The sequence below is a fragment of the Gorilla gorilla genome, chromosome 10, assembly GCF_029281585.2.
Source record: "Gorilla gorilla gorilla isolate KB3781 chromosome 10, NHGRI_mGorGor1-v2.1_pri, whole genome shotgun sequence".
NCBI classification, from domain to species: domain Eukaryota; kingdom Metazoa; phylum Chordata; class Mammalia; order Primates; family Hominidae; genus Gorilla; species Gorilla gorilla.
In genome coordinates, this window is record NC_073234.2 from 115204278 (window position 1) to 115219524 (window position 15247).

The 15247-nt window shown below is 37.2% G+C and overlaps 1 protein-coding gene across 6 annotated transcripts in view; it reads right to left on the bottom strand.

Annotated features, from left to right (window-relative positions):
* ANKS1B (ankyrin repeat and sterile alpha motif domain containing 1B) overlaps nt 1-15247 on the bottom strand; it is a 1254535-nt gene that overhangs the window by 1046422 nt on the left and 192866 nt on the right. For all 6 annotated transcript variants that reach the window (XM_019038847.3, XM_019038842.4, XM_019038845.4 and 3 more), the window contains exons 5-6: nt 3436-3511; nt 1285-1386 (exon numbers count right to left, since the gene is read on the bottom strand). In XM_019038847.3, coding sequence (XP_018894392.2) covers nt 1285-1386; nt 3436-3511 — 178 coding nt within the window. The remainder of the gene's footprint in view (nt 1-1284; nt 1387-3435; nt 3512-15247) is intronic.

Sequence of the window (15247 nt, forward strand, 5' to 3'; positions counted from 1 at the left end):
CTAATAAAAAATAGTATGTGCCACTCTTATCTTTTAGCTTTTATTCAATTTAAATTTTAATTTATATAAAAGGCTACAACGGGATTTTTCTCTGATTCATCTCTGCATGCATTTGACTTGCAATTAACTTCTTTATTGATAAGAAAATTGTAGGGGTGTGAACTTCCCTGAAATATTTTGGAAACAGAGAAGAGAGCATAATGGCCACATATAGTGCATCTATTCCTTTTACTCCTCCTTGGCCTTTGTTGACTATTGTATCTACATGTTCCCTGCCTGACTTAGTTTTAATTCATTTATCTCCCTGCAAAACAATGCTGTTCTTCAGCTTCCCAACTGACACCTAATAAAACCTATCTCACCACCCTCCTCTATCATACTTGCAGCCAATCCATAACAAGTGTAGGAGATAATCACTGCTGAACAGGGTAGGAGTTAAAGGAGAGAAAAACATCTGGGGTTTTTAAGTGACATGCTACATGTCAGGCCTAATCACCAAACAGGAAGAGAAAGCATTTAAGTCTAATTTTGTTATAAAAGTTTGAGTTCAAGTGGAGAAGTATGCAAGCTGCAAATAACAAAAGTCGTACCTAGACAGTTGTCAAACTTTCAATAGAGCTAATGACTGCCACTAACAACAAATGCACTTAAATGACTTTTACCAAAAACTAAGGCTGGTAAGACTGAGTTATTTTATACCATTGGATTAGGAAGGAAATAATCTGTATTCTTTTGGCTAAATACAATTTTTGTTATTATTGATAATCTAGCATTTAGATACAAGCTCTGCAACTTAAGATACATGAATTTGAACAAATCAAATCTCTCAGAGCCTCAGTTTCCCTTATGTGCAAAAGTAAAATAATATCTGACTTATGTTACTTCATAGGATCATAGAAACCAAAGCAGTAGCAAATCCCTGAAAATGCTGAAAGTATTATTCAAACGTGAGATAACACTTAATCATCACTACTTTATAGCCTTATTAACTTCCAGCTCATAACTACATATTTACTACATAAATATGAATTTTAAAAATATTTCTATTATCAAATGAGTAAATAAATACCTTAACTTCTTTAAAATACTTACTGAGTAGTTGAAAAACAAAAATAAAACATTAAAAGGTATATTATTATTTAGTTTAAAAGTCTACCAGAAAAAAATAAAACTAGTAAGTTTGTTCAAAAGTAAACACTAACTCAAAATCCAAAAGAAAACTGTAACAGTTTTAATCTCATCTTAACTTTAAGGCAAACTCATCCATCATTCAATACTGTTTACCTTGTAAGAGTGTTGCAATCTGGAGAGATTTCTGAGATGGATGTTCTTTCAGAATGTCCAAGACAGTTCTACCTAAGCTATCCTTTATGTTGGCATCAATTCCTGAAAGAAAAAGAAAAACTCACTAGATATACACCACTGAAGTGTCCTCAAAAGATACTATCAGTATCTAACTGCTGTAATTTCAAACATATACAGACCAAGCATTGAAAGTGATTTTTAAAAAATTAAGTTCTACACACACACATACACACTCACACGCGCGCGCACACACACACACACTCACACAAGATTTTAGCAAGAAAGAAGGCAGGGGCCTGTTGCTACCAAAGATTAGGAACATTCTTGATCATGAATTAACTCTTAAAGGGCACTGACCCAATGTTTAAGATTGTTTTTCAGGACTCTATGATATCTTTTTTTTTTTTTTTGAGACGGAGTCTCACTCTGTTGCCCAGGCTGGAGTGCAGTGGCGCGATCTCGGCTCACTGCAAGCTCCGCTTCCCGGGTTCACGCCATTCTCCTGCCTCAGCCTCCTGAGTAGCTGGGACTACAGGTGCCCACCACCATGCCCAACTAATTTTTTTTTTGTATTTTTAGTAGAGATGGGGTTTCACTGTGTTAGCAAGGATGGTCTCGATATCCTGACCTCGTGATCTGCCCGCCTTGGCCTCCCAAAGTGCTGGGATTACAGGCGTGAGCCACCACGCCCGGCTGACCCTATGATATCTTTGGGTTATAACTATTTAACTCAACAGCACACTATCACACTGAAAAATATTATTGATTTAGAATGTGAATTCCTAAAGTATAATGGTCATGTGATTTATATTCTCTGTATAATATGGTAAAAATATTTAGTAAATTATAATCATGTACCATGTAACATAAGAACAGTCTTAGAACACTTGAATATTCACAAAGTTGAAAAAGCATGATTATTTTGAACTGTTGTCCACAAAGAATTTATCGAAATACAAGGTCAAATACTCTATGATATTTATTTATGCAAGATTGTATTTGTCAGTCACACTCATCATCCACCTGACGAGCAAACTTACTGAAGTGTGTAACTAAAACACCTGTTATTATTTTAGTTGTGGAAATATATATTGTAAGAAAGAACTTATTTTAACACAGCAAAATAGCTTTCACTGCCCTAAAAATATTATGAATTTTCCAAACACATAATTGCAAAAAAAAAAAAAGCCAGTTTACAGGATCTGGTCCCAAATGTTAGTTCATTGTAAGATTATTAAATACATGTTTAAATTTGCATAGGAATGTGTAACCAGCACATATTAATATTTAGGTGGTTTCCTCAAATCATTTGTTATATCACCACACTGCATGACAAAGTTAAATATAAATGAAATTTTAACTTTGTTAAATTGTGTACAAATACAATCACAATACAATAGTCTGCCAATGTTTTTCATTTTTTTTTTACAAGGAAAATAAACACACTATAGTCCATAACATGAAAAATTTCCATCAGTTGTTTACAAGCATGAATTTGTACCCATGCCTTTTGATCTTTAAAACAAATCTGACCTTAATTCTAGCTTTATTTCATCTCAATCAGAATGTACATATGAAAATAAATAAGCCAACTTTATTGTTCCTTCAAAGCACTCCCTTTAAAAGGTTCCCTTTAAAATAAGTTTCTGTAGCCTACTAACAATAGCTACTCAGTTAATGAACTAACTAGAAGGACAATTTACCTTAAAGAGAGGGAACTCAAATCTCTGTTTACCGTAGTTCACAATATAAAACACAGAAAAACTATTATGTTCTTCAATAAATCAAGCAATTGTGACAATTTCTCAAGGATCAATTCCTCTCTCTTACAGAAGGCAGAAATTTCCTTTTTCTTTTGGTAGTTCATCTCTAAAGTACTTAAGTGCATAAAATTGTAATAACTAAGAGGTTTGTACTTAAAACATCTATTGCATAAAAGAAGTTGCACATTGATATCAATGTTATCTAAATACTGAAACTCAGTTCTACATAATATGAATACTTATCTGCATTTTAGAGTAAAGGCAAGAGGATGATTTGTGAAGAAAACTGTGTCATTTTACTTTGTCTATTCCCAAAATAGAAATGTTATCTGTCAGGATAAGCTCCATGCAGAATCACAATAGTTACCTGTTTCTAACAGAACTCGTACAACATCCACCTTTCCAAACAAAGCTGCTTCATGAAGTGCACTCCCCTTTTCTGTCTGGAAAAAAAAAAGTAAGAAAAAAGAAAGCACGGTTGCATTTGGAATGCTTACAGGTTGAAATAAAATGCTCACATTTTACATATTCATACATATTTGCTGTAATTTCAGCCCTCCCTAACAGAAAGGTAATGTGGAATAAAGAAGAGATTCTAAAAGCAAAATCCATCGGCTGGGGATTGTAAAATACCTCTGCTTCTAAATAGAAATTTGGGCCAGGTGCAGCTGAGGCGGATGGATCACCTGAGGTCAGGAGTTCGGGACCAGCCTGGCCAACATGGCAAAACCCCGTCTCTACTAAAAATACAAAAATTAGCCACACGTGGTGGTACGTGCCTGTAATCCCAGCTACTCAGGAAGCTGAGGCAGGAGAATCGCTTGAACTCAGGAAGCAGAGGTTGCAGTGAGCCAAGATCATGCCACTGCACTCCAACCTGGGTGACAGAGTGGGACTCCATCTCAAAAATAAATAAATAAATAGCCATTTGACTTTCTTATGTGAGTATGTCACCTTCTCTTAGCTTTAGCTCTCCTTAAGTACAAAATAAGAGAAGTAATGCCCACCTCACAAGGCTTTTGTGACTATGCAAGAAGCTCATTTAATCAGCATGCATTTATTAAACACCAATTATAGGCCCAGAGTAGCTGAAGGATATTCTGAGGTATAGAAATATCATCCTGGCCCTCATATATTCACATTCTATTTGAAGAGACAGATGTATAAACACAGATGCTCCTTGACTTCCAATAGGGTTACCTCCTGATAAAGCCACCATAAACTGAGTATCCCTTAAATTGAAAATGCATTTAGGCTGGGCGCAGTGGCTCATGCCTGTAATCCCAGCACTTTGGGAGGCCAAGGCGGGTGGATTGCCTAAGGCCAGGAGTTCAGGACCAGTCTGACCAACATGGTGAAACCCCATCTCTACTAAAACTACAAAAAAATTAGCCAGGCGTGGTGGCATGCACCTGTAATCCCAGCTACTCAGGAGGCTGAGACAGGGGAATTGCTTGAACCAGAAAGGTGGAGGTTGCAGTGAGCCGAGATCGCACCACTGCACTCCAGCCTGGGTGACAGAGTGAGAATCCATCACAAAAAAAAAAAAAGAAAAAGAAAAGAAAATGCATTTAAACACAGGTAACCTACCACCAAACATCATAGCCTAGATTAGGCTACTTTAAATATGCTCAGAACAGTTACATTAACCTAGAGTTGGGCAAAATCATGTAACACAAAGCCTATTTTATGATAAAGCATTGACTATCTCATATACTGCATATCGCTAGCCTGGGAAAAGATCAAGATTCAAAATTTGAAGCATATCAAAAATGCGACAGTTTCACACCATTTTAAAGTTGAGAAATTGTTAAATTAAATCATTGTAAGTTGGGGGCTGTCTGTAAATATTTATGATAAATGAAATCTAAACAATTTAATGTAGCCATAAAAAAGAATAAAATCCTGTCATTCACAGCAACATGGATGAGCCTGGAGAATATTATGTTAAGTGAAATAAGTCAGGCACAGAAAGATAAATACCACATGTTCTCACATATGTGTGAGCTAAAAAAGTTGGACCCATAGAAGTAGAGAGTAACATTATGGTTATGAGAGGCTGGGCAGCGGAGCAGGGAGAGGAGGATAGGGAGAGGTTGGTGATTGACTACAAAATTACAGCTATATAGGAGGAAGAAGTTCTAGTAGGGTGATGACAGTTAACAATAATTGTTTATATTATTGTTTATATTATATTATATTGTTTATATTAATTGTTTATATTATAACAATAATTGATTATATATTTTCAAATACTGGAAGAGAGGATTTTTTAATGTTCCCAACACAAATCAATGGCAAATGTTTAAGGTGATAGATATGCTAATTACCCTATCATTATATACTATATTTCATGTATCGAAATATCACTCTGTACCCCTAAATATGTACAATTATGACATGCAATTAAAAATAAAAATAAATTTAAAAGCCAAAAAAAATTAATGTGGCTTAAGAAACCCAGATGATATTTTCTCCCTGCTTTCCTCTCCGTCCCATCCTTTGCCCATCACAACCCTCTTCCAAACCTCATACCCTATGCTCCAGGCATACTGAACTCTTTCTATTTTTTTTTTTTTTTTGAGACGGAGTCTCGCTCTGTGGCCCAGGCTGGAGTGCAGTGGCACGATCTCAGCTCACTGCAAGCTCCGCCTCCAGGGTTCACACCATTCTTCTGTCTCAGCCTCCCGAGAAGCTGGGACTACAGGCTCCTGCCACCACGCCCAGCTAATTTTTTTGTATTTTTAGTAGAGACGGGGTTTCACCATGTTAGCCAGGATGGTCTCCATCTCCTGACCTCGTGATCCACCCGTCTTGGCCTCCCAAAGCGCTGGGATTACAGGCGTGAGCCACCGTGCCCGGCCCCTGAACACTTTCATAATCATTTCATATTGCTTTCTTCCACAGGGGGTCTCCAAGGCTGGTCTCTCTGCCTGGCAGGATCTAACTCCTAGCACTCTTAATCTAGCCATCTAGATATACCTACCACTAGTTAATTTTCAGCATGAATAAGAACCACGTGGAGAAACTGTCTTAAAAACATATTTCTGGGCCCCATCCCCAGAGTTTCTGATTCAGTCGCCTGAGATTAGGCCATAGAATTTCCATTTCTAACAAATTCCCCTGTGATTCTGTAGGTCTAAAGAGTATGCTTTAAGAACCATGAACATGTACTGTATCTCGAATCTTAGCTTAAAATAATTGCATTTATAAAGACATCCGTGACCCCTGAAGTTTAGTGTTTTTCCTGGATGTTCCACATCAATCTATATTTTCCTTATCACAGCACTTATACACCACATTATAATTTTATGTAATTGTCTAGTTCCCATAATGAACTGTAAGTTCAGCGGAAATGTAGGCCACATCTATTTTTTCACCATTGTATCCCCAGTGCCTAGCAAAGTACTTTGAAAATATAGATGTTTAGGAATTCTTCTGAGGGCAAAAAGTGGAGGGAGGGAAGAACACAGGATGAAAAACTAGGACAATTTGTGAGTAGTGCAGGATAAGATTGATTCTGCGTTGAGGAAGCTCGAGGAAGATTCCAAAGATGATGCTTTTTGAGCTACATGAATGTTAGTTGTCTCTTTTTTTTTTCATTCTTTTTCTTTTCTCTCAAGAATCTAACAAGTATCAGTAGGTCGTGTGTGTGTGTGTGTGTGTGTGTGTGTGTGTGTGTCTGTGTGTCTGTGTGTCTGTGTGTCTGTGTGTGTTTTCAATTGAATAGTGTCAAGGTAGGAATTTTGTTGCCCTATACTAAATGTGATTTCTAAAGTGGGATTCTAATCTCAACCTGAAATAGAAATATCACTATAAAATAACATACAATGTAAAAACTCTTTTTTTTTTCTGTTTTTCTTTTTTGAGATGGAGTCTTGCTCTCTCGCCCAGGCTGGAGTGCTGTGGCATGATCTCAGCTCACTGCAACCTCCGTCTCCCAGGTGCAAGCGATTCTCCTGCCTCAGCTTCCCAAGTAGCTGAGATTAAGGCACGCGCCACCACACCCAGCTAATTTTTGTATGTTTAGTAAAGAGGGGGGTTTCACCATGTTGACCAGGCTGGTGTTGAACTCCTGACCTCAAATGATCCACCCACGTCAGCCTCCCAAAGTGCTGGGATCACAGGCATGAGCCACTGCGCCTGGCCAAAACTCTTTAATAAAAGTCTATTATATAATTAACCCAATCTAAAGTAGATAAGTACATTATTAAGCAGGCTTGAGGAACACTGAATATCAATGTGATCTGACTGTATCTTCAAGATGGAATGATTGAAATGCCCTTGAATTATAATCTGACTGGCATGATATGTAGATACTGAAAAAAATGGAAACAAAAAAATAATTTGTAAATATACAGCACAGTTTTGAAGGAAATGAGAAACTGGAAACTGATTCGGCTCTTAAGAAAATATTTCAATGTGGGGCATGAACATTTTATTTTTTCCCTTCCTTAAAAATATTTCTTGAAATAATCTAATTTTGCTCACTCTCATGCTGTTTTTCAACCAGATTTCTGATTACCAATTTGATTCCCTTACACTTTTCACAAAATTTTGGACTTGATTTCAGAAAAATCCTTCCTGATATAGCATACTTCAGTTCATTCTGAAAACAAACCAAAGAATATTTTAATTCAGGATTGCAAGGGGAAAGAAATAGAATTCCCCACAGCCTTAGGGAAAGGGGAGGACAGAAAGTATGAACCCCAGGGGGTTAGCTTTGGAACAGGTATTTGTTCCAGGGAGTCTGTAAACCAATGCTAGACTAGTGCCTGGACTTTAACCAGCCACTCAAGGTACGAGTGGCAGTGGGGCAGAAGACAGTCTGAAGTCTAAGCAAGCTGAAAGCTTAAATGAGGGACCCCTGCAAAACTCTAAAACTTCTAAAGAACATCCTCAGTGAAAATTAAAACAACAACAACAACACATTGCACAGAAGGGGAAAGGATGTCTAACTAGGTCTTAGTTGTAGATAGAGTGAAAAAAGTAAATCCCCCTAAGAATGCCTAACCACAATTCTACACTCATATGGTAAGTTTAAGGCAAAATTGTACAATCTCTATGAACTCCAGATCCTCATCCAAAATGTAGAATAAAGTGGTCCTGGGTTTCTAGTAATACAGGCAGATATAAATGCTTAGAAAAAAGCAGATATAAATCCCCTCTGTAAAAGTACACTTTCAACTCAGGCCTTCAAATATTCCAGCAGATGAAGCTCTAAGAAATACAAACTCAAAATTATAAATTACTGAATGTGAAAGGAAACATCCCAACATGAACAAGGATTAGTAAATAAAAATACAAAAGAATAAAACTCACAAAAATTTCACATATTGAAATGGTCAGGTATAGAATATAATACATATGTGATAAATAAGATGAAAGAACTAGAACAAAAGAATAATTATCAAAATTGACCAGATGTGAAAATGAATCAAATAGCATTCTAGAAATAGAAAATATAATATTTAAAATCAATGGCTTAATAACATATAAATAGCTATTGAAGGGGTATTAAACTGGATGATAGATTTTTTTAAGTACATAATTGATAGGGTTTGACTATGTCCCCACCCAAATCTCATCTTGAATTTTAGTTCCCATAATCTTCATGTGTCATGGGAGAGACCGGCTGGGAGGTAATTTACTCATGGGGGCAGTTACCCTCATGCTGTTCTCATGATAGTGAGTTCTCACAAGATATAATGGTTTTATAAGGAGCTTTTCCTCCTTTGGCTCGGCACTTCCTCTTGCCTGCCACCATGTAAGATGTGACTTTGCTCCTCCTTTACCTTCCACCATGATTGTGAAGCCTCCCCAGCCATGTGAAACTATAAGTCAATTAAACCTCTTTCCTTTATAAATTACAACCTCAGGTATGTCTTTATTAGGAGACATACTAATAGGAGACTTAATTAGGAGAACAGACTAATACAATAATGCAATAAAAAGAATAAGAGATGAAGGACAGAGCAAAATTGCAGAATATAAGCCTACACCATTTGTCTTCCCCACTGGAACACCGAATATTAACAACTATCTGCACACAGAAGAGCACTGTCACAAGAACCAAAAATCAAGTGAACAATCACAGTATCTGGTTTTAACTTCCTACTGCTGAAATAGACACTGAGGAGGGTGGAAGAGAAAGTCTTGAATCACGGGCGCTGCCCCTCTCCCATTCCATGGCAGTCGCCATGCTGTGCAGATAGAAAATCTGTGCATTTTAGGAAGGGAGAGAGCAGTGACTGAGGAACTTTACATTGAACTCAGTGCTGCTTTGCCAGAGTGGACAATAAAGCTGTGTGGGGTTCTGCCAGTGCCCACACATTGAGGGGACATTTGGACCAGCCCAGCCAGAAGGGAATAACCCATGGAATGTGAGTCTCTCAACAAGCCTCACCACTGCACTGCAGGCTGAAGTGCTCTGGGATCCTCAGTAAACTTGAAAGGCAGTCTAGGACACAAGGACTGCAATTCCTAGGCAAATCCTAGTGCTAGGCTAGGCTTAGAGCCAGTAGACAAGATTGGCGCATGACCTAGGGAGACAGCAGCAGATATGGCTAAGGAAGTGCCTATGCCATCCCTCCACCAACCTCAGGCAGTGCAAGTGCAATTCACAACAACAAAAGTAACTTTTCCCTTCTATTTAAGGAGAGGAGAGTGAAGAGTAAAGAGGACTTTGTCTTGCATCTTAGATGTCAGCTCAGCCATAGTAGGACAGGGCACTGGGCAGAGTTGTGAAGCCCTAAATCCTGGACATTTCTAGATGTACCTTGGGCCAAAAGGGAACCCACTGCCTTGAAGGAAAGAACCCAGTCCTGGCAGGATTAATCACCTGCTGACTAAAGAGCTCTTGGAGCCTAAATAAGCAGCAGCAATAACTGGGAGTACACCATGGGCCTTGTTGTCTGAGAAATGCTGGCTTCAAGGGTCATCCAGCACAGTCCCAGCTGTGGTGGCTACGGTGAACAACTTCTTCTGTTTGAAAACAGCAGAGGGAAAAGTAAAGGGGCCTTTGCCTTGCACCTAAGGTACCACTTTGGCCACAGTAGGAAAAAACAAGCAGGCACATGGGGTCTCTGCATTCAGGCCTAGGCTGTTGGACAACATTTCTGAATCTGTCCTGGACCTGAGGGGGAGCCTACTGCCCTACAGGGTGAGTCTGAGGCCTGGCAGGACTCACCATAAGCTGACAAAAGAGCCCTTTGGCTTTAAGCAAACATTGGCAGTGACCTAGAAGAACCCTCGTGGACCAGAAGTGGTGGTGGCCACAGGGAGAGGCTCCTCTGCCTGTGGAAAAGGGAAGAAAGAGTAAGAAGGACTTTGTAATGAAGTGTGAGTGCCAACTTAGCTGCAGTAAATTAGAACATCAGGTAAACTGCTAAGGTTTTTGACTCTAATCCTTGGCTTCCAGACAGCTACTCTGGACATGCCCAGGGTCTGGGGGAACTCACTGCCCTGAAGATTAGGATACAGTGCTGAGCTGGCTTCAGGTCTGACCCAACACAATCCCAGTGGTGGTTTCCAAAGGGGTGTTTGCATCACCACACCCCCAGGTACAGGTGGCTCAGCACAGAAAGACAGACTCTGTTTCTTTGAGAGAAAGGAGAAAGAAGAGTCTGCCTAGTAATACACAGAATTCTTCCACATCTTATCCAAGACTACCAAGGCAGTACCTCTATTAGTCTGCAAAAACCACAGTGTTAGTGGGTTTGGGGCCCAAGTCCCTTCAAATGCCTGGAAAGTCTTCCTAAGAAGGACAGATACAAACAGGTCCAGACTGTGAAGACTACAGTCAATATCTAACTCTTCAATGCCCAAACACTGATGAATATCTAAAAGCATCAAGACCATCCAAGAAAACATGACCTCACCAAATGAATTACATAAGGCACCAGGGACAAGTCCTGGAAAAAAAATAGATATATGATCTTTCAGACAGAGAATTTAAAATAGCTGTCTTGAGGAAACTCAAAGAAATTCAAGATAACACAGAGAAGGAATTCAGAATTCTATCAGATAAATTTAACAAAGAGATTGAAATAATTAAAAAGAATCAAGCAAAAGTTCTAGAGTTGAAAATTGCAATTGATGTAATGAAGAATGCATTAGAGTCTCTTCCCAGGAGCCATTGTGGCTCTGGCCGATTGCGCCGGCCTTCGGGCCCTCAGGGAGGCGAGGGTGCGAGAGCCTCGAGTTCGAGGCCGACCTCCTCCAAAAAAAAAAAAAAAAAAAGAATGCATTAGAGTCTCTTAAGAGCAGAATTAGTCAAGAAGAAAAAATTAATGAGCTTGAAGACAGGTATTCGAAAACACACTGAGAGTCTACAGCCATACCGCCCCAAACGCGCCCAATCTCGTCTGAAAACACACTGAGAAGACAAAATAAAAAAAGAATAAAAAGCAATGAAACCTGCTTTCAAGATCTAGACAACAGTCTCAAGAGGGCAAATCTAAAAGTTACTGGCCTTAAAGAGGAGGTTGAGAAATAGTTAGGGGTAGAAGGTTTATTCAAAGGGATGATATTGGAGAACTTCCCAAAGCTAGAGAAAGATATTAACATTCAAAGACAGGAAGGTTATAGAGCACCAAGCAGATGTAACCCAAAGAAGGCTACTTCAAGGCATTTAAGAATCAAACTCCCAAAGGTCAAAGATAAATAAATAACCCTAAAAGCAGTAAGAGAAAATAAACAAATAACATACAATGGAGCGCCAATATATCTGGCAGCAGACTTTTCAATGGAAATCTTACAGGTCAGGAGAGAGTGGCATGACATATTTAAAGTGCTGAAGGAAGAAAACTTTTACCCTAAAATGGTATATCTGGCAAAAATATCCTTCAAGCATGAAAGAGAAATAAAGACCTTCCCATACGAGCAAAATCTGAGGGATTTCATCAACACCAGGCCTGTCTTGCAAGAAATACTAAAGGGAGTTCTTCAATCTGAAAGAAAAGGACATTAATAAGCAATAAGAAATCATTTGAAGGTGCAAAACTCACTGGTAATAGCCCACAGAAAATCCAGAATAACGCTGTAATTATGGTGTGAAAACTACTTTTATCTTAAGTAGAAACATTAAACAATGAACCAAAAAATAATGACTACAATGAATTTTCAAGACACAGAGAATGAAATAAGACATAAAGAGAAACAACAAAAAGTTAAAAAGTTAGGTGACAAAGTTAAACTGTATAGTTTTTATTAGTTTTCTTTTTGTGTGTTTGTTTATGCAATCAGTGTCATCATCAGTTTAAAGTAATGGGTTATAAGGTAGTATTTGCAAGCCTCATGGTAGCTTCAAATAAAAAAACATACAATGGGTACGCAAAAAAATTAAAAGCATGAAATTAAAGCCTATTGCCAGAGAAAATCACCTTCACTAAAAGGAAGACAGGAAGAAAGGAAAAAAGGAAGAGCAGATCGCCAAAAAAAGAGAGAAAGAGAAAAAAATAACAAAATGACAGGAGTAAGTCCTTACTTATCAACAATAACATTAAATGTATATGGAGTAAACTCTCCAATCAAAAGACATAGAGTGGCTGAATAGATAAAAAACAAAACCCGACGATCTGATGCCTACAGGAAGCACATGTTACCTATAACGATAAACACAGATTAAAAATAAGTGGATGTAAAAAGATATTCCCTGTCAACAGAAACCAAAAAACCACAAGAGTAGCTATACTTATATTAGGCAAAATAGGTTTTAAGATAAAAATTGTAGGAAAAGACAAAGAAGGTCATTATATAATGACACAGGGGTCAATTCAGCAAGAGGATATTACAATTGTAAATATATATGCACCAAACACTGGAGTACCCAGATATATAAAGCAAATATTATTAGTGCTAAAGGGAAAGATAGACCTAAATACAATAATAGCTGGAGACTTCAACTCCCCACTTTCAGCATTGGATAGATCTTCCAGACAGAAAATCAACAGATAAACATTGGTCTTAATCTGCACTTTAGAAAAAATGGAACATTTTATCTGATGGCTGCAAAATACATATTCTTCTCCTCAGCACATGGATCATTCTCAAGGACAGACCACATGTTAGGTCACAAAACAAATTTTTAAACATTTTTTAAAAATGAAAAAATATCAAGCATCATCCCTGACCACAATGGAATAAAACTAGAAATCAATAACAAGAGAAATTTTGGAAACTATACAAACAGACAAAAATTAAACAATATGCTCCTGAATAAGTGGGTCAATGAAGAAATTAGAAAGAAAATTTAAAAATTCCTTGAAATAAGTTCATGGAAACACAGCATACCAAAACCTATGGGACACAGCAAAAGCAGTACTAAGAAGAAACTTTATAGCCATCAGTGCCTACATCAAAAAGGAAGAAAAACTTAAAATAAATAATCTAATGATGCATCTTAAAGAATTTAAAAAGCAAGAGCAAGCTGAATGCAAAATTAAAAGAAGAAAAGAAATAATAAGGATCAGAGCAGACATAAATGAATTTGAAATGATTAAAAAAAGACAACAGATCAACAAAACAAGAAGTTGTTGTTTTGAAAAGAAAAACACAATTGACAAACCTTTAGCCAGACTAACACAAGAGAGAAGACCCAAATAAATGAAATCAGAAATGAAAAAGGAGATATTACAACTAATATCACAGAAATTCAAAGGATCATGAGTGGCTGATATGAACAACTACATACCAATAAATGGAAAAATCTAGAAGAAATGGATAAATTCCTACATACATACAATCTACTAAAATTGAACCATTAAGAATTCCAAAGCCCAAACAGACCAATAACAAGTAACAAGATCGAAGCCATAATAAAAAGTCTCCCAGTAAAGAAAAGTGCAGGACCGATGACTTTGCTGATGAATTCTACCAAACATTTAAAAAACTAATACCAATCCTATTCAAACTGTTCCGAAAAATAGGGGAAGATGGAATACTTACAAACCCATTCTACAAGGCCAGTATTAATCTGATACTAAACCCCAAGACACACCAAAAAAATAAAACTATAAGCCAATATCTCTGATTACTATTGATGTAAAAATCCTCAACAAAACTCCAACAAACCAAATTCAACAACAAAGTAGGATTTATCCCTGTGATGCAAGGATGGTTCAACATATGCAAATCAATCAATGTGATACCCTGTATCAACAGAATGAAGGATAAAAAACATTATCATTTCAACTAATGCTGAAAACATATTTGATGCAGTCCAACATCCCTTCCTGTTTAAAAAAAAAAATAGTCAAAACACCTCAATGTAATAAAATCCATATATGACAGACTCATGACTAGTATCATACTGAATGGGGGAAAACTGAAAGCCTTTCCTCTAAGACCTGGAATACAACAAGAATACCCACTTTCACCACTGTTACTCAAAATAGAACTGGAAGTCCTAGCTAGAGCAATTAAACAAGAGAAAGACATAAAGGGCATCCGAATTGGAAAGGAAGAAGTCAAATTATCCTTTTTTGCAGATAATACAATCTTATATTTGGAAAAACCTAAAGACTCCACTGAAAAACTATTAGAACTGATAAACAAATGTAGCAACATTGCAGGATACAAAATCAACATACAAAAATCAGCAGCATTTCTATATGCCAACAGTAAACAATGTGAAAAAGAAAATTTTAAAAATCCCATTTACAGTAGCCACACATAAAACTAAATACCTAGGAATTAACCAAATAAGTGAAAAATTTCTACAATGAAAACTGTAAAATACTGATGAAAGAAATTGAAGACGACACCAAAAATGGAAAGATATTCCATGCTCATGAATTGGAAGAATCAATATTGTTAAAATGTCCATACTAACCAAAGCAATCTACAGATTCAATGCAATACCTATCAACATACCAATGACATTTTTCACAGAAATGGAAAACCAATCCCAAAATTTATACAGAATCACCAAATACCCAGAATAGCCAAAGCAAACCTGAACAAAAAGAAAAAAACTGAAGGAATAACATTACCTGACTTCAAATTATACTACAAAGCTATAGTAACCAAATCAGAATGGTACTGGCATAAAATCAGACACATAGACCAATGGAACAAAATAGAAAACCTAGAAACAAATCTACACACCTACAGTGAACTCATTTTCGACAAAAGAGCCAAGAACATATACTGGTGAAAAGACAGTCTTCAATAAACGG